Below are 19060 nucleotides of genomic sequence, written 5' to 3'. Positions count from 1 at the left end.
GTTTCAATAGCAAGTTACATAGTGACTCAGCACTGAGAGAATTCTTCCAAGCTCCCCAATCAAATGTCATGGCCTCGCTAGGTGGGACAGCCTGCACTGAGCAGAATGGCTAAGGAAACAAACCATTTGCAGAATTTGTGGAAGTTCCCACAGGGCTGAATCCAAACATTGGCAGCACAGGGTATTCAAGCCCCATTTCCTGGTTCCACCCTGGCTCTGACCCCTCAGAGAGCAGGACTTGCTGTCTTTGCATGCATGTGGGATGTGTGTATGTGTGCACATGTGTGCACATGTGTTGTATGTATCTCTGACTGTTGGCACACATGCATATGGATGTAGAGGCCAGAGGTCACTATTGGGTATCTTTCTCAATAACTCTTCACCTTTTTTTTTTTTTTTTTTGAGACAAGGTCTCTCTCACTGAACATGGAGCCTCCTGGTTAGTTAGACTGGCTAGCCAGTGAGTTCTAGAAATTCTCCTGTCTCTGCCTCCCCAGCCCTGGATTAGAGGTGTATACTATGGTACCTGGCTTTTTTACATGGGTGCTGGGGATTTGAACCTGGGTCCTCCTGCTTGTACAATAAGCACTTTAGTGACTGAGCCGTCTTCCCAGAGCTGATGACTGTCTTTTGATGAAGGAGCCTATAAAGACCAGGGGCCACCAACAGACTGCTCAGGTGGAGGGGAGGAAGGCATCAGCAGAGATGAGATGCTGCCTCAGCTGTGGACAGAAGGCCCTGACAGGAGAACTTTCTGGAAAGCATGGTTTTGAAGGGCAGCGGGGATCACTGTGGGCAAGCTGACACAGGAGAGGTGGGGCAAGGGTTTGTCTGAGGGGGATTCCTCTCAAGACTCAGGAGATCAGAGTTAGCTCTCAGGGAGAAAGGAACCTATTGGTGCCCTGAGATATCAGCTAGAACAGAGCCAATGGCGTCTCCCGGGGCCAGCTGGTGGACCATGCTGGTCATGTGGGTGTGTGAGCCTCTGAGACCCCAACCTCACAGTGTGATGGCTGCTGTCTATATCTGTACCTATCTCACTTTGAGAAGTGATGTTTTGAGAAGCCAAGGAAAATAGATGATGAAGAAATGATAGCCAGGCAGTAAGCTCTTTCGGTGATGTGGTCACACCGAGTTCCATCGACTTTTCGGCCATCTTTTGCAAATGCCTATTTGGTGGTCAGCAGGGTCCAACCCAATGTGTGTCTAGTCTACAGACTCTGCAGTCTTCACTGACAGATGAAGAGACAAAAGGGTCAGAGAGGCCAGGTGACAGGGCTGGGTGTGTGTCCTTAGAGACGGGTCCCTGGGAGACACAGGTCATGTGGATGACAGAAACGGTGATAATGAGAGAGAGTTGTGGTTTCTTAATCCCCCTGCCTCAAGTTAGTGATATAGTAATTAGCCATGCTCAGGCTGTCGGGTTTGGCGGCAGACACATTAGCCAATGAACCATCCCACCATCCTCTGTTCCTGGCTTTAGTGAAAGGTTTTCCTTTTCCTCTCTTGCAATGAATGATGTTAGCTGCAGGTCTGGTGACCACATCTTTCATTGTGTTGGGATACCCAGTATCTATCCCTCCATTCTTTGGGGGGTATTTACCATAAGGGACAATGATCTTATTTTCTGGTCACTTATTCCACGTGAGGCCCCGGTGAGCGTTGGCTCCAAGATGGTAGGACTACCTCTAGCACTTACTGATATTCACTGATTCAGTAAATCTCTGTGCCTCAGTTTCCCCAACTATAATATAGGGATAAGAGAGGTGTGTGCTATGCATGCATTCGCGTGTGCACTTGTGTGTGTGCATGTATGCATGTGCGTATGCATGTGTGTGCATGCTATATACTTGACTGTGCAGGTCACATGTTTGTGCCTGTAGAGGCCAGAGCAGGATGCAGGGTGCCAGGTATTGTCCTCCACAGTGTTACCTTATACCCTTGAAGCAGGGACTCTCACTGAGCCTGAAGCTCACCACACTGCACAGGCTGGCCAACTAGCCATTTTTGCAGACCCTCGTGTCTCCAGCCCCAAATCCTGAAGTTATAGGCATGTACAGTCTGGCCTGGCTTTTTATGGGGTGCTGGGGATTTGAACTCAGGTCCCTCTACTTGCTCAGCAAATGCTCCTACCCACTAAGTCACCTTGCCAGCCCAGTTTCCTTTGTGCTTCAAGTCATCTCTAGAAACATTACCCTAATACCTGCATTGCAGCATGATGTAGGAGGTAATAGAAAATGATAGCCTACATCGTTCTGTATAGATACAATTTTGTGAGTATTTTTGGTCTGTGGCCCCGTAAATCCATAGGTATATAGCCGAGGCATGCAGGGTGCTGACAGTACTACTCTGGGTGGGGCTGAGGATGGAGAAAGATGGTAGTCCCGAAGTACTCAGAATAGCACTGACATTGCTCAGTAAGTACCCGGCATGGTTGCTCTGGTTGCTGCCATTATTTAATAGTCTAACCCATTCCATTCCATCCCCCCAAGGAGACCATAAGCCCTTTTGATGGTGGCAAGTCCTAGCTCTGTGCTGACTACTCATTTGATGGAGGTCACCAGTGAGGACCAGGTCATCCTGGCCTCACCCACAGCACTGTTGGCTGCTATGCTATGCTTCGGAACCCTGGGCTCCTCTAACGGCTGCACATCACCATGGCTGTGGTGTTAACCACCATAGCTGATATTTTTATTCTGACATCACTAACAAGCTTGAGTCAGGGCCAACTAAGGTTCCCTGCTGCGGTGGTGTACTGGGAACTAAGAGGCAGGGTGTCTGCTCTCCTCCTCTGTTGCCCAGACCCATGGGGCTGCTGTCCCTCTACCCTTCAACAGAGCACACCCCAGTTCTCAGAGACTTCGGCTCTCCTGCATACCAGGGAGTATGGGCTCAGGAGCCTGACCCCTCCTGCCTTGTAATTTGGAGCTCCCCAGAGGCCGAAGTGCTCCCTTGGAACTCCCTTGGAAATACAGAGATGTTCTACAATGGTTTCTGACATTTTGAAAGTAGCCAGGAAGCCCTGGGTCCCTGGGGAGAGGAAATGCCTGCTCCCACTGGGATGAGGGGCGGGGACCGAGTTACAAGAAAGGTCACTGGAGTGACCATCTGATCGCTGCAACCAGCAGGAGGCTGGAGACAGGATGGGGTGCTGGGAGAGAGAGAGGTGAACCCCAGGGGAGAAGCTGCTTTGGCCTGGAGCCTTCTCTACCTGTACATCGTGGGTTGGATAAGTGATGTATTAGACTCTGAAAGTGGAAGTCTGGCTCCAGACAGCGTGAAGCTATTTCTTCAATAGGAGAGCAGCTGGGGCATGTGAGGGTCAGACCATGGATAAGAGGGGGTGTCAAGAAGGGCTAGGTTCCAATCCTAAGGTCCAGATTTTGGTTTAACAGGACATGGCTCCCACAAGCTCATGTTTTTGAACAGTAGTTCCTCCCGAAAGTGGTGGTGTTTAAGAAGCTGGGAGCCAGGCTGGAAGAAATGAGTTGCTGGGTGTTTAGCACTAAGACTATAGCTCTGCTCAACTACTTGTTCTAGCTCTGCTTCCTGATCTGCCAAGATACGAGCAAGCAGCCTCACCCTCCCTCAGCTACTGCAGGCAAGATGGCTCCCATCCTTGTGCCTTTCTTGGCCTAATGGAATGACTGCCCCCTACCCTGGAACTGTGATACCAAAATAACTTCCCCTCCCTAATGATGCTGGGTCAGTCATTCTGTCACACTAGAGAGAAAAGAAATGAACACAGGCAGAGGAACAAGCAGCAGTCTCATGCTATTTACCCGATGTAACATTTTACATATGATGATTATGGAAGAAGGAACAAGGGGCAGTCTCATGTTATTTACCCAATGTAACATTTTACATATGATTATTATCACAGAAAGGCCTTAGCATGGTGCCTTGGGTGGTCCTAGAATGACAGATAACAGCAGAGATCAATAAAGAGCTTTAGAAATGTAAAAGCACGGTGTGCCAGCCATAATCACTTGTTTTTACCAGAGTCCTTTTATCTGCTTTATGCTAGGCAAGTTCCTGCCTCATCTTCAAAGCCTGGGTCCAGTGTCTCTTGGGAAAACCCTCCCATGCTGTCTGATGAGACACACAATTTCCTATAGCACCCTGTTTAACCACACAGTGGAAGCTCTTGGGGGCAGGGAAGGTGGTGTTTGCTTTTCTCTGCTTCTACCAAAGGGCTATGCATGCAGGTTTAGGGAGGAGTGTCTGGAATCATGGGAAGTAGCTCATTCCACCTTCCACCTTGGGCCAGATGCATTTTGCACCAGGGATGGGCAAAGACAACGTCCACAGAGGTATCACCAAAGACAAGAAACTACAGGCTCTCTGGTCCTCCCCGCAGCTAACCAAGACCACCACCGGGAGAAATCACCACTCTACAGAAGTGAACAGCTCAGCTTCCCCACACTAGTTTAAGGGGTAGCACCTGTGTGCCAGGCTCGAGCCTCTAGGATGGTGGTACTCCTTTCTGGGCCAAAGAGCATAGTCTTATTATTTCTTTAGCAAATAAATAATACTCTGAGTTGGGAAGTTCTTTCTCATGTCTAGCCTATATCCTTCTTGCTTTCTTCTACTCTGTGCCCCTTTGCCCAGTCCTGGGGCTAGGGACAGAGAGAAGGGAAGAGGAAGGAGATCTGCCATGCTGGAAGAAGAGGAGGAAAGACGCCATGTCTGTGAAGGTGCATGACAGAGAGCACAACTACCATGTAGGAGCCGAGAAATAGCGCCCCCAAGAGGGTGGCCTGACTTGGTCCAGGGCAGCAAAGATGGAATATGGGACTTAGTACGTAATAACTCGGGACGATCAGCGGGAGGTGGAATAGCTACGTGGAGGTTAGGAAGTAGCCCAGCCATTGAGCTGTTTAAGGCTTATTAAAGTATAAAGGCTGAGTGCGTCTTTCATTTGGGAACCCAAAACACTGGGGCGGGTAGTCAGGAACACACCGCTGCTGCAGGATCTATTTAAGCAATGAATTAGGTACTACTACACTGTATGGCTGCCTAAACAAGACCTGCTGATGTAGATGGGGGAAGTCACAAGGCCACATCCCTACATGAGGAGCTATAGGCAATTAACAGCTGCCAAGAGAGGGAGACTCAGTCTTCTTCAGGAATGGTCCTGAGACAGGTGATCTAGTCAGCCTTAAGCTTGTGTAGATAGAAACAATACTGAATGGACCCAGCAGCATGCACACACACATGTACACACACACATACACACACATGCACACACACACATGCACTTATACATGTGTCCACACAATCCACATCCGTACACACAAGTGTACACAGTACACACATATGTACACATGCACACACATACACACATGTACACACAAAGGCACATGCACTTACACATGTGCCCACACATGTGCACACACATACACACATGCACATACATAAACACACATGCATATATATATATATATACATGTACTCACACATGTATACACACACAGATCAATAATGACTAAAGAAAAGGGCTTGAATTTGAATGAAGGTTGGGGAAGATGGGAGGAGTTTGAGGGGGAGGAGGGCAGGAAATGATATAAATACAGCACTCCTGTATAAAACTCTAAAAAAAATAAAATAATGTTGGCTAAAGTCTGAAAAAGAAAAGCAAGTTGTGCTGGGGAAGGAGGCTGCCTGTAGCAGCATCAGGGGAGATGGCTCTTGTCAGCAGCCATCCTCCGGGAGTTGGAGGTAGGAGACAGCCCACCTCAAACAAGACCAGCTCTCTATTGAGTTGTTCTACATGAAGCCCTTGGAGGCAGAGATGAGCTGCTGGTGAGCTACGGGGCTGCCTACTTATCTCTGGAGCTGGCATGTGTACCCTAAACTTGGGTCTCAAGGAATGTGCTTGCTCACTGTGTTGGGGACTGAGCACAGAACCAAGGGAATGCTGAGAAAACATCCTATTATTTCAGTTATAGCCACAGTGATTGTTTTTTTTTTCTTTTGAGAAAGGCTTTCACTATGTAGCCCAGGCTAGCCTTGAACTCATAACCCTCACCTCAGCCTCTTGAACAATGGGGTGACGGGCTGCCATTGGCATGTCCAGCTTATTTCAGCCTTATTTTGAAGGCAGTCAGGAGCCTGGCTTTACAGGAGTGGACCCAACCCCTCACTGTTGCTGTTTGGGTCAGAGTCTTCCAGGCAAAGCTGTTTGGTTGTCTTCCTGGGCCCCCAATGCTCAGTAGGCCCCCTCCTCTGAGGTAATGGTCTTCCACCACAGGCTAGTGCTCAGCCTTCTCCTCGGTCCCTCTATTGCCACACTGGCTAAAACGCCCATTCCCCAACTCATTTCTGTCATGCTCTTTGAATTGAGCTCTACCTAGAAGATCAAGGTGAGTTTCTGCAAATCACCCCTTTAAACAAAGTGGAGAGCATGAGAAGTGGCCACAGCCCTGCCCTTGCTTAGATGTAGGCTTCCAGTTATTTCTAGAAAGGTCAAGAATGCTTCTGCTTCTCCTCCAAACTTCCCCTTCAGCCAAACTCAAAGGCTACCGCCAACTGGGAAATTACAAACTCCAATGGTAAATTAGCAAAGCAGGCTGATAATTCCAAAATGCTGCCTATGGGGGTATATTAAGCATATAAGAACATTCCTTTTTTTTTAAAAAAATAATCTTTCTTGACCCATAGGAACTTACTAGTCCATTTTGCCTGTCATTTATAATAATGGCAATGGCCAGCTACTCAGATGTCTGAGGTGAGAGGATGGCAAGGTGAAGAACGGCTCAGGCTGAGCAGTGAGTTAAATGTCAGAGAGGGCAATTAAGAATGGGGGAGGGGCCAGGCGGTGGTAGTGCACGCCTTTAGTCCCAGCACTTGGGAGGCAAAGGCAGGTGGATTTCTGAGTTCAAGGCCAGCCTGGTCTACAGAGTGAGCTCAGGACAGCCAGGACTATACAGAGAAACCCTGTTTCGAAAAACCAAAAAAAAAAAAAAAAAAAGAATGGGAGAGGGGTTGGGTGGCTCAGAGGTCAAGAGTAGGTAACGCTCTTGCAGAGGACCCAGGTTCAATTCCTAGCACCAGGGTTGGAACGCTCATAACTTCCTGTAAGTCCAGATTCAGGGGATTTGAAGCTTTCTTGAGAGCTCTATAGGCTCCTGCATTCATGTGCACGCATGTACATGTATATACACACACACATACACACACACACAATCACTAAGATTGAATCTTAGGAAAACCCCTAAGAACGGGCATATAGCCCAATGGTAGAGCACCCCATGAGACGATGGGTCATCCTAGCACCACAAAACCAAAGCGAAACAACAGCAATAAGAACAAACAGATGCAAAAAGATTTATCTCTGTCCTAAGCATAAAAATAAACGCAGCATCAGCGTTGTGCTAGCAAGGGGCGATGTGGAATTGGTCTTGCTGAGAGGGTGACCGTATTGGGTGTCAGGGACTGTCATGAAGAGGAGAGTTTATGTAAGGAGGGTGGCCCACATAGCCCGCTGTCCCCTTGTTGTGGTTTGAATAAGAAGGGCCCTCACAGACTCATCTAATTGAGTGCTTAGTCAGGGAGTGAACTTTTAAAAGGATAAGAAGGGCTAGGAGGTGTGGCTTTGTTGGAGGAAGTGTGTCCCTGAGGGTGGGTTTTGAAGTTTCAAAAGCTCATGCCAAGCCTAGAGTCTTACCCTGATCCCCTGCCTGTCATGGCTTGAAGATGCTTGGCCCAGGGAGTGGCACTATTTGGAAGTGTGGCCTTGATGGAGTGGGTGTGGCCTTGTTGGAGTAGGTGTGGCCTTGATGGAGTGGGTGTGGCCTTGTCAGAGTAGGGTGTCCCTGGGGGCGTGGGCTTTAAGACCTCATCCTAGCAGCCTTCAGATGAAGATGTAGAACTCTCAGCTCCTCCTGCACCATGCCTGCCTAGATGTTGCCATGCTCCCACCTTGATGATAATGGACTGAACCTCTGAACCTGTAAGCCAGCCCCAATTAAAAATTGTTCTTTTCTAAAGAGTTGCTGTGGTCATGGTGTCTGTTCACAGCAGTAACACTAGACCTACGACACTGCCCGTGGATCAGGATACAACTCTGGCTCCCGCTCCAGCGCCTGTCTACATACTCCGTGCTTCCCTCCGTGATGATAATGGGCTACACCTGAGAAACGGTAAGCAAGTCCTCAGTTAAAAGCTTTCTTTCAAAGAGTTGCCTTGGCAATAGTGCCTCTTCACAGCCACAGAACAGTGACTAAGACGGCCCCTAATAAGACAGGCTCACATATGCTTAGATAGTGTACATTTTAATGAAGAAATGTATTTTTGTGTTAGACTTTGAAACAATGACAAAAAAATTTAAAAAATCAGGCTCATCTCTTGGGATGACAGATTGTACACACCCAACGAACTGTGCCTGCCCCCCCCCCCATCTGGTTGAAGGTGTCACTTCCTGTCTGCCTTTGTCTCGAGAGGGTTGTCAGCACGCTCGGCTTCATTTTTAATAAAGAACTATAAGCCAGTTTAGTGGGTACATGTAACCCCAGCAGTTGGGAGGCAGAGGCAGAGGCTTGTAAGTTCAAGGCCAGTCTAGGTATAGAAGGCCCTTTCACACACAAAAAACCCAAGGGCTGCTGATATAGTTCAGCATATGATACTTTGTGCACGCCACACCCTGGGTTCCGTTCTCAGGACCACCCCTGCTTACAACAAAAAAGAAATCATGAAGGGGATTTTTAAAGATCATAGTAGTTTGTTTTATTGTCTGTAAACAAGAGTCCCGATGTTCCAGTGTGGGCTTGGTTGGTTTGTGTTGGTTTGCTGGGGTGGATCCAGGGCCTCCTGCTTGCTAAGCCCATGCTCAACTACTGCACCCACCCCAGCTCCGCTGTGGCCTTGAGTGTTTGAGGACAGTTTAATGATATTCATCCACCAGCATTCCTGGGTGTCACAGGCAGAGATGGAGACTCATCTTGGAGGAGCATGGAATTCCCTCACATCCCCTGCTTCCTCATTAGCCAGCAGCAGCCAAGGGACACCACTTGTGCCGCCACTGCCATGGCTCAGGCTTGGCTCATCCTCCTCTGAAGAGTCCTGGCTCAGATGGACTGAGAGGCTCCGTTTGTGTACAGGTGCTGAGAAGAGGGGGTGCAGCTCCCCTTCCTTCCAGACATCCCATGAGTCACCCCACTCCTGCTGCTAGGGGGTGAGGAGGGATTGGTAGGAAACATGGGTTCTTCTCAAGGGTCACTCTGGCCTGGCCCATTGGCTGCCCAGGCAAGAGAGATGAGGCGAGGCTGCTGATCTCCAGCCAAACCCAGGCAGTCTTAGAAAGGGATGGTGACTCAGCTGTCAGCACACATCTCAGCAGACTGGCAAGGACCGAAACACTTGGTAACAGATGGAGCTGGAGAGGCTGTGGGCAAACAGCCCCACCCCCCCACCCCCTGGCACTTTTCTGGTAAGATGGGTACAGCCACTGGGTTGTAAATGTAAATGGCTTTTGACTTAACTTTAACACTTCTAGGAATTTTTTTTTCTCCCGGTTAAGTCTATTCACATGCCAAATGAGGGATCTAGACAATGCTACATGGGACAGACAGCACAGTCACAGCCAAAGAGTGGCAATAGCCCAAGTGTCTATTATGGACAACTTTTTCAATAAAGGATGGCATAGCCTTGTAGTGGAATATTATATAGTTGTGAAAAAAGGACCTGGCCCTCTGTACAGGGTTAAGTTTATGTCAATTTGACACAAGCTAAGAGTCACTTGGGAAGAAGAAACCTCAATTAAGAAAAAACCCGCAACCAGATTGGACAATGGGGAAGCCTGTGGTGCATTTTCTTGATTGATGATTAATATGGGAGGGCCCCACCCACTGTGGGTGGTCCTGGGTTCTATAACAAAGCAAGCTGAGTAAGCCACGGGGAGCAAGCCAGTAAGCAGCACCCCTCCATGGCCTCTGCATCAGCTCCTGCCTCCAGGTGCCTGTCTTGTTTGAGCTCCTGTCCTGACTTCCTTGAGTGATGAATAGTGACATGGAAGTGTAAAGCAAAATAAACCCTTTCCTTCCTGAGTAGTTTTTGGTCCGTTTATCACATCAATAGAAATCCCCGACTAAGACACCCCCTTTACCTTCTCTCTCTCTAAGATTTATTTATTTAATGTATTTGAGCACACACTGTAGCTGTGCAGATGGTTGTGAGCCTTCATGTGGTTGTTGGGAATTGCATTTAGGACCTCTGCTCACTCTGGTCAACCCTGCTCACTCCTATCGGCTCCACTTGCTCTGTCCCAAAGATTTATTTATTATTATAAATAAGTACACTGTAGCTGTCTTCAGACACACCAGAAGAGGGCATCAGAACTCATTACAGGTGGTTGTGAGCCACCATGTGGTTGCTGGGATTTGAACTCAGGACCTTCGGAAGAGCAGTCAATGCTTTTACCCTCTGAGCCATCTCACCAGCTGCAACTGCACTGCCCCCCCCCCTTACCTTTTCATTGGCACCTATCTCCTGGATGTATTAATACATGCAAAAGCAAAGCCAAGTACAGACACTTTCATTTGTACAAAGCTATGAAAGTAACATGAGGGCCATTTGTCTGTTTATACATAAGACATTGGAACGACCACACACACACAAGCACGCACGTACACACACACACACACACACCCCAATATTGATGATCTCTAGGGTTTCCATGAAGGGTGGAAAAAGTATTAGTGTGGATATTTGCTGTCTTAGAATGTGGTAGAAGCAGGAATGTAAAATATGAAACAATTCCCAGTTCACAAACCCTGGTAACCATGACACATCTAGATTCGAAGCCAATCCTTTCACCTCAGACCTGGCATTCTTGGCCACGCCTCTGGGATCTCAAGCTTTTCTCCCGCCTCTCTCCCAACCCGAGGAAGTGTGGGACCTCAGGGCCCAGCGAGCACCCACCTCGCTTACCTGTTCGTTCTCTGAATACGGGTTGTTGAGGACCACAGGGACGTTGCCCTTCCCCCAAAGATCATTGAAGACTCGGTCATTCTCCCCGCCCAGGGGCGGAGCTTTGTGCGGTTTGCCATCGAGGTCTCTGGAAGGCAAGGTGGCTGGGTGAAAAAGGGTGCTAGACGGGCAGGATTGCAACCTTGATCTGGGAGTCCTGCATCTGTACAGAACCCCAGCTCACTCAGCATTCTCTGCGTAGCCTGTGGGCCCAGGTATCTTCATCCAGGAGCCTTCCCTCCCCACCCCCCAGTGCCACAGGGAAAGCAGTTCCTGGATCCTGGGCAAAGCTCCATGGCTGTGGCTTCAGTGTGGCTTCACGCACCCCTGCCCCTCCCCATTCCTCAGGGCCGAGAATCCAGAAGCCTCCTGGATCCACCATCATCACCAATATCAGGTATGCACTGTACTGTATGCCCTGCGCACCCAGGAAAGTTAATAATGAGAAAGGCAGGACACCAGACTAGTGGGAGTCCGGCAGAGGAAAGCCAAGACTTACTCAGATCTTGACCAAGGCTTTGGGCTTTTCTGTCAAAAAAACAGCTCAGGAGACATAGCAACAGAAACATTATCACTCACATTGGTGACTAGAGTTAATTAACATTCACCACATGCCAGACACTCTACGTGTGGTTCATGAGTGTGCGCACACAGGACCACGTGGAGGTCAGAGGCGAGCCTTGGGTGCTGTTCCCCGGGAGACAGCCAGCTTGCTTCATGAATCTCTCAGAGGGCTAGAGATCACGGACTTGAGAGGACTGCAGAATACAAAGCCCCATGCCCCTGCCTCCGTGTCTTCAGTGCTGGGGAGCCCTCCTTTATATGGATTCTAGGAACCGAACCCAGGTCTTCATAGTTGCAGGGCAAAACCATACAAGCTGAAAGGTCACTTGGCCCTTTTATGTGTGTTTGACTCATTTAACCCTGGACACAGTCCATGGGGTCGGGGTGAGGAAAAGCCATCATCACCATCAGCGTGAACTATTTATAGATGGTGCAGGTGAGAAGTGAGGGGTTTAGAGCTACCATCAGCTCCACAGAGTCCAGGACACAGTGGGAGATGAGCTTCCACCATGCCTGCGGGGAATTATCGTGGCTGAGTCAACTCATACAGAAAGACCCATCTTGACTGAGGGCAAGACTGTTCCTAGGGATTACAGACAGTAAAAAAGTGAAGAAAATGAGCTGAACCCCAGCACCCGCCGCTCCCTGCTTCCTGTCTATGCACACCAGCTGCCTCTGGCTCCTGCTGCCTTAATGCTCCTGCCATGATGGATCACACCCTATAGGAAGGTGAGCTACAGAAACCCTTTCCTCCCTGTAGGTCATTCCTGTCACATTATTTCATCCGGACTGTGGAAGAATAATTGATCCAGGGCGAGTGGTAAAGCCACAACTTTCAGCCTGTTGCTTATGTTTACGGTAAGTAACTGTAGAGGCCTCCAGCATCGTGTTTATTTACTACCACTGTCTCCACCATCACTCCCATCAGAGACAAACCTCTAGCTTCTCTTCCTGCTCGGCACTGACACCACTCACTGTTACCATCATGATCTTTGCCACATCCTCACTATCACCAGGACCATCGTCACCTAAGTCATCATCACTGTCACCATCTTCACTACAACCATCATCACCACCTCCATCATGACCACCTCCATCATGACCATCATTGCTGCCGAAACCATCACCATCACCATCACCATGATCACTATAATTACCATCACTATCACGACCACCATTGCTACCCAAACTATCACCACCACTATCGTCATCTTCACCATCACCATGATCACCGTATTATCATGACCACAACCATCACTACCATCATGGACTATAACCATAAGCATCACAATCGCCATGACCCTCACCATCATCATTTTCCTTGCCCTCCGTGACTACCACAGCGGCCACCAGCATCATCACAGTAAGAATCACACCAGAAAGCTGGGGTCCAGAGAGGAAGTCATTAGCTTAAGTCACACTCTTCAATCACAGGCTCCTGCTTCACTCCAGAAGCCCCATTGTCTCCTGCCCTTTCCTCTGACCAGCTGTCTTGGGTAGGGTTTTACTGCTGTGGACAGACACCATGACCAAGACAACTCTTTTAAGGACAACGTTTAATTGGGGCTGGCTTACAAGTTCAGGGGTTCAGCCCATTATCATCAAGGTGGGAGCATGGCAGCATAAAGCCACTAGGAGAAGACTGTCCCATGTGATTAGGAGGAGGGTCTCATTGCTCACCCTCATGGTGACACACTTCCTCCAACAAGGCCACACCTACTTCAACAAGGCCACACCCATTTCAACAAGGCCATAAAGGTGCTGCTCTCTGGGCCAAGCATATTCAAACCACCACACTAGCCCAGGCCGAGGCTCTGTAAGCAAGACCCTATAGGGAGCCAGCATCGGAAAAGACTGAACCATATCAGGGTCACCTCTGTCCTTTCCTGTGAGAGCTGCTTCTCTGCTCCCCCTGTCTGCTGACCCTGCATCCACTTGCCATTGTACCTTATTGTCACACCCAGTGGCCAACTTCAAGCCACTCTGCCACTTTGTGTCCCTCCTGGGAATTGGTCTAGGCATGGGGGGTTGTTCTCATCTAGCTCTGTATGTTACCTTCCCAGATTTGGGGACTCCCCACTTCCCCGGTCTGCATGGGCTGTTATTTGGAGTGAAGCAGGAGCTGAGACCCTGGTTCTGGGTGCATTGCCCTATGTGGTACTCCGATGGGGCCAGCCCACCCCTCCTTGCTGGGCTCCTCCTCATTCCTCCAGTCCATGTCGCAGCCACTTCTGTCCTTCTGCTGGGTGAGGATTACATCATCACAGGGAACATTCTGTCTCACCCTCTTTAAAATGTCACCAAACCGTCCCTGGAGTGGTTCTTGATGGCCAGTGTTTCCCAAGTCAATGGATTACCTGCGCACAATTAACTAGGGAACGGGCTGTGGAGGGCCGCTTCAAATGTCACTCAGCTCCATTTCAGCTCTGCCGTGCCTGAGCTGACAGCATCACGTGAGCCCAAATGGGGCCTCAGCAGACGGGGGGGAGGGGGGTTAATGCATTTGGGGACATCGGTAATGTACCAGGTACTTGTACACAGTTACTTCATCTCTCTTCAACAGCCATTCCCAGCTCTTGGCTTCAAATGAGAGAGCTGAGCCCAGAGAGGCTATGCGAGTTCCCCAGAGGCCTACAGCCTGAAGCTGATCTGAGTGATGGCTGCTAACTCACATCCCTCCTGTGATTAAAAATAACAGGTTGGAGGGGCAGGAAAGATAAGACAAGACACTTATATCCTCAGCTACAGGTGACAGAGCCAGATCCCCAGTATTTGTGAGGCCCGTCACCCAGGCAACTTGTGGCTCATCATGTGACCTTGCAGGAAGGAAGGAATTCAAGGGTTTAACATCTATCTTTTGTGGTCTTCTTTCTTCCTTTCTTTCCTTCCTTCCCCCCTTCCCCCACCCATCTTGTTAATGAACACCTTTGTTCAAAGAATGCATTTGGGTGGTTTGGCTAACCCAAGCTGAATGTTAGAGTCCTACGTGATCAGCAGGGAGTGGGTGTTTTTAGTGTGGAGCCCAGGGAATGTCAGGTCTGAGCTATCCAATTTTCAAGCACTTAGGACAAATGCAGGAGTAGACCCCACCTCTTGACCCACAGCCAATGGGAGGAGGCCAGGGAGGACCCGCTTCACCTGCATGGTGGGGCATCCTGGAGCATCTCACAGTGTCTGCTCACAGTGACATGCAAATGGCATAGTGGGGACTAGGCAGAACCAGGTCTGACTCTTGGCTTTGTTTATTAAGCCAGGCGAGTCTGGATGTGGAACAGCTCCAGTGTGCCCTTTGTCACATGAGAGTTAATGACAGCATGGATCTACCTGGCACTCACTTGAGGGCACTTGCTAGTGACTTTCCTACCTTCTTGTTCCTTCCTTTACAGCCACATTAGATAGGACAAAGGGACTTCTAGTCCTTCAGAGTCTTTGTCCCATCCAGGCAAACCTGTACCATCTGGTCTGGGCCACATGTTTCCTGTGTTCACTTCAGAAGTACGAGTCTTACGTAGTTAGACTTCCATAATTCTCAAATCCAATCCCCACTCTCCCCTCTCCTCTGCTCCCTTGTCTGCCCTCAGCCTAGTCCTGGTTCCACTCATCCTGCGAAGCATGTGGGATACCCGTTTCTGCTGTCCACTACCTAAGGTCCCGTGTGCACCATGCCTGCCTAGCACACAGTCAGCACGAACAAGACACTCACTCCAATGATAATTCCTGAACAACGAAGGGAGTTGCAGCACAGAGAGATTAGGCTACTTGTCCAAGATCACACAGCCAGAGAGAGAGAAGCTTGCTAAAGCTGGTTTTTGCTCTTGTCATAGCTGGGCATCCTGGGGAGTAGAGATAGTACATGGGGGACCCTGGAGGTATATCTGGCTAGACCATGTACTCATGAAGAGTTGTAGTAGTTTTATTAAAATTTCATTAAATTTAAAAAATGTGTGTGTGTGTGCCCGTGCGTGGGCGAGCATGCAAACATCACAGCGTATGTAGAGGTCAGAGGACAACTTACAGGTGTCGAGTCTGTTCTTTTCCATGTGACCTGGGGATCAAACTCAGGTCAACACATCTCTCAGCGAGCACCTTTCTGTGTCCTGCCATCTTGCCAGGCCCAGAATGTTTGTATCTAGATGCTAGCCACTCCCAGACAATGAGGCAAGCGCTCAAACTCCCATCCGCTGGGCACATGCAGGCAAGGTGGCTGTGCTTTTTATGATTTTCCCATGAAAGAACAAACCCTGACTCAGGGAGCAGTTGTCTCGTGACTTCTGGGAAGGCTGGCTGGCTGACTTTATTTTGCCACGGCCCCAGTCCAGGGTCTGCCAGGCTGCCCTGAGTCACCTCGCTGCAAGTGAAACTATCTGGGCCTTGACTGTTGAGGTTTTGAGCCAGAGACTTCCCTTTGGTGGAGTCTGCAGGGTCCATGAGCTCTGTGCCTGTCTTCTATACCCACCCATTGTCTGTAACAGCACCACACCTCACGATGACACTGAGGAATCTGGGGACACCGTGCTGTGATGTGCCCATATCAAGTATTGTATCAGCACCCCTGAACCTTCACCCAGCCTTGACCAGGACCTGGCAAAGAGCAGGTGTCTCAGGCCTGCATGCCAGGCTCAGGGAAGGTAGAGGCAGTTACCAGACACTGAGGCTGCTACGGAGCAGCTGGCCCTTGGCAGAAAGCCTGCCCCAGCTTTCCATGCATAAGTTGGCTAAGCCATCCCCCATCCTCCTTCTGCCAACGAGTTCTTCGTTGCTGCCTCCTCCCGGTCTCAGATGCTGGGGACCGAGTTAACACAAAGACTCCACATTTATGGAGGTGGGATGTGGGGGTCTTGGCCAAGCTCTCCCCTTGGCTTTATCAGGGTGCTGTCACCCTGGTCTTATTAAAAAGAAGGAGGTGTTGCTTTTTTTTTTTTTTGAGATAAGTCTAGGCTGCCTTAGAACTCACTGTGTGATCAAGGATGGCCTCAAACTTCTGAGCCTTCTGCTCTCCCCCCTGAGAGATAGGATTACAGTTCTAAGTCATCAACCCTGGTTGACATGGTTGACACAGAAGCAAGGGCCTTGTGCATGCTAGGCAAACATCTCTCCCCTTTGTGCCCTGCTTTTTAGTTTTTTTTTTTTTCCTTTCCTCAAAACAGGGTTTCTCTGTGTAGCCCTGGCTGTCCTGGAACTCACTCTATAGACCAGGCTGGACTCGAACTCAGAAATCCGCCTGCCTCTGCCTCCCAAGTGCTGGCCTTACTGTATGGCTCAGGCTGGCTTTGAACTTGCCATCTCCCGCTGCCTCAGCTTTCCAGACATCAAGATCACAGATATGAACCACCAGGATAGGCAGTAAAAGTTTGCTTTGGGGGACAGGACTCCTATAAGGAATCCTGAAGCTGGGAAGAGAGGCAGGGCACTGGGGCTCACCATGACTATAATTATTGATACCCAAAAGCTGAGTAGGACTTTTAAACCCACACCTTCGAGAGGAGGTAAGTAAAGGAAATGGGGGGTGGGAGTGGGCTCGGTTTGCATACTGAGGGACAGGAGAACTCTTATTTCCCCGACCCAGCATCCATCCTGTCCCACTTGGACATGGTGTGTTAGCAGCCAGCCATATTTGCGATTCAGTGCAGGTACCCTCGGCATCCCTGGGGGCTACATCTCTGAAAAACAGTGGGCTTTGGGGAGTAAAGCAGGAGGCATAAGCTTGCAAGCATTAGGGCCTCAAGCTGCTCTTCAGCATAGCAATACTCACACAGAAAGTTCCTCCTATGATCTAACCTTCATCCCTTGGCGTCTTCCTTCATCTCTTCGAACCCCTCACCCTGGTCCCTGCCTCAGGACCTCTGTTCCCGACGTGACCTCCTGTCAGTGTTCCCCCTCCCTGGCTTTCACATGACTGGCACCTCTGTCTTCCCCATCTATCATTCTCCTCACCCTGAGCTACTTCCCCCCAAATCTCTGGCCTATTTCCTCCCTGGCATGAGTCACCGTGAGAGATGACGGCAAATGTCTATTTGTCTATTCTTCACGTCTCTGATGTGACTGGGGAGGGGAGAGCTTCCCCGGCAAGTCCATGGCTCTGAGAGCAGAAGAATCAGGGGCAAGACGATGCTTGCTCAAAACTTCACTGGGCGGAAGGCATCGAGAAGCCCGCTGGGGACAGGTTAATTTGGGGGAGGTAGACATGTTGAGTTCTTCCATAGCTCATTCAGGATGAAGGGCTGAGTGTCCAAGTGACAAGACAGAAAGGGGACAAGGCAGGAGCTGTGTCCAGGGAAGGACAGATTGGGGAAGACACGCGTGTCTGATGAGGTTGGGGGGGGCAGGAAATGGAAGTTGCTCTGGGTTGTGACATGGAAGTTTGTGGAAGAGGGACTTTACAGTCCCTCTCAGCTATGTGCCTGCTTAGGCAGGCTGGAGCCAACCCTGCTGAGGGTCACTATGAGAGCACTCTGTGTGTGTGTGTGTGTGTGTGTACATGCATGCACATGCACACATAAGCTCACACACGTATGTGAAGGTCAAAGGCCAGTTTGTCGAGACGGGGTCTCTCCCTGTTATGGAATTCTCCAATTAAGCAGGACTGATTGATGAGCCAACTAACGACACGGGCAGCTGGTTAGCTCCATCTCCTTAGGACTTGTGGGAGCCTGAGATCTGACCTCAGGTCCTCATGTTACAGAGCTGTGGCTCCAACTCCCGCTTGGCCATCTTTAGGATATGCAAATGCTAATTAGTTATGCAGACCCAGGCTGGCCAGCTTGCCCTGCTACAGGGAGAGTGGACCTGGGATCCTGGCTCTTCCATGATGATGGAGAGAGGACTGGGAAGCTCACAGGACCCACCAGACAGAATTAGATTCTTCCATAACTTTGCCGGCCCCTCCTTCTCATCTTGAAGGGTCACAGGTCTTGGTCATCTTGCCCTACATTACTCTGAGCCAGAGAACTGCAGGGTATCAGTTTCCCTTTCAAACTCCGATGACATGTTCTGATAGCTTCAGACACCCAGAGGCCAGTCGCCAAACACCCCACAGGCAAGAGAGCCATCTATGAGGCAGCAAAGCACAGCCTTGGACCCGAGTCTGGTCTGGCTGCTTGCTAGCTGTGTGGCTTGGGAGAAAGGACAGACAGTCTTCCAACCTTGCTTTCAATATCACAGAAAGGGGGCACTTTAAGAAACAAGAGAGACTGACCTAGAGATGTTAGCATGGGGCCAGCCTCCCTGGGAGGGGTCAGCAGAAATGGACACGCGATACAGTCCTCCAGCTCGGGTTTGTCACAGAGCCAGGGGGTGGGCAGGTGGGTCTGCAGGCTACCCTTCCCCTTACAAACTGCTTCTTTTGTCCCCTTCCCTGCAGACACTTCCTGAGAGGCCTGTCAGTTACAAGCAGGGCTGTGTGACCCTTGCTAAGTGGCTTTACCTTTCTAAGACTCAGTTTGTTCATTTAGAGAAGTGGGCTGAAGCCACGTGCCCTACTTCTACGTGACCTCTGAAGAGGCGCTTAGGGATTCACAGAGAGACTTGT

The 19060-nt window shown here is 49.7% G+C and overlaps 1 protein-coding gene across 2 annotated transcripts in view; it reads right to left on the bottom strand.

Moving 5' to 3' along the window:
• The window catches only part of Nos1 (nitric oxide synthase 1), a 175029-nt gene that overhangs the window by 68810 nt on the left and 87159 nt on the right, over positions 1-19060 (bottom strand). For both annotated transcript variants that reach the window (XM_085837086.1, XM_021162640.3), the window contains exon 3: positions 10930-11056. In XM_085837086.1, coding sequence (XP_085693212.1) covers positions 10930-11056 — 127 coding nt within the window. The remainder of the gene's footprint in view (positions 1-10929; positions 11057-19060) is intronic.

The sequence above is a fragment of the Mus caroli genome, unplaced genomic scaffold, assembly GCF_978045245.1.
Source record: "Mus caroli unplaced genomic scaffold, Mus_caroli_1 scaffold_4, whole genome shotgun sequence".
NCBI classification, from domain to species: domain Eukaryota; kingdom Metazoa; phylum Chordata; class Mammalia; order Rodentia; family Muridae; genus Mus; species Mus caroli.
Note: the sequence above shows the minus strand (reverse complement) of the source record. Positions and strands in the feature narration are given on the sequence as shown.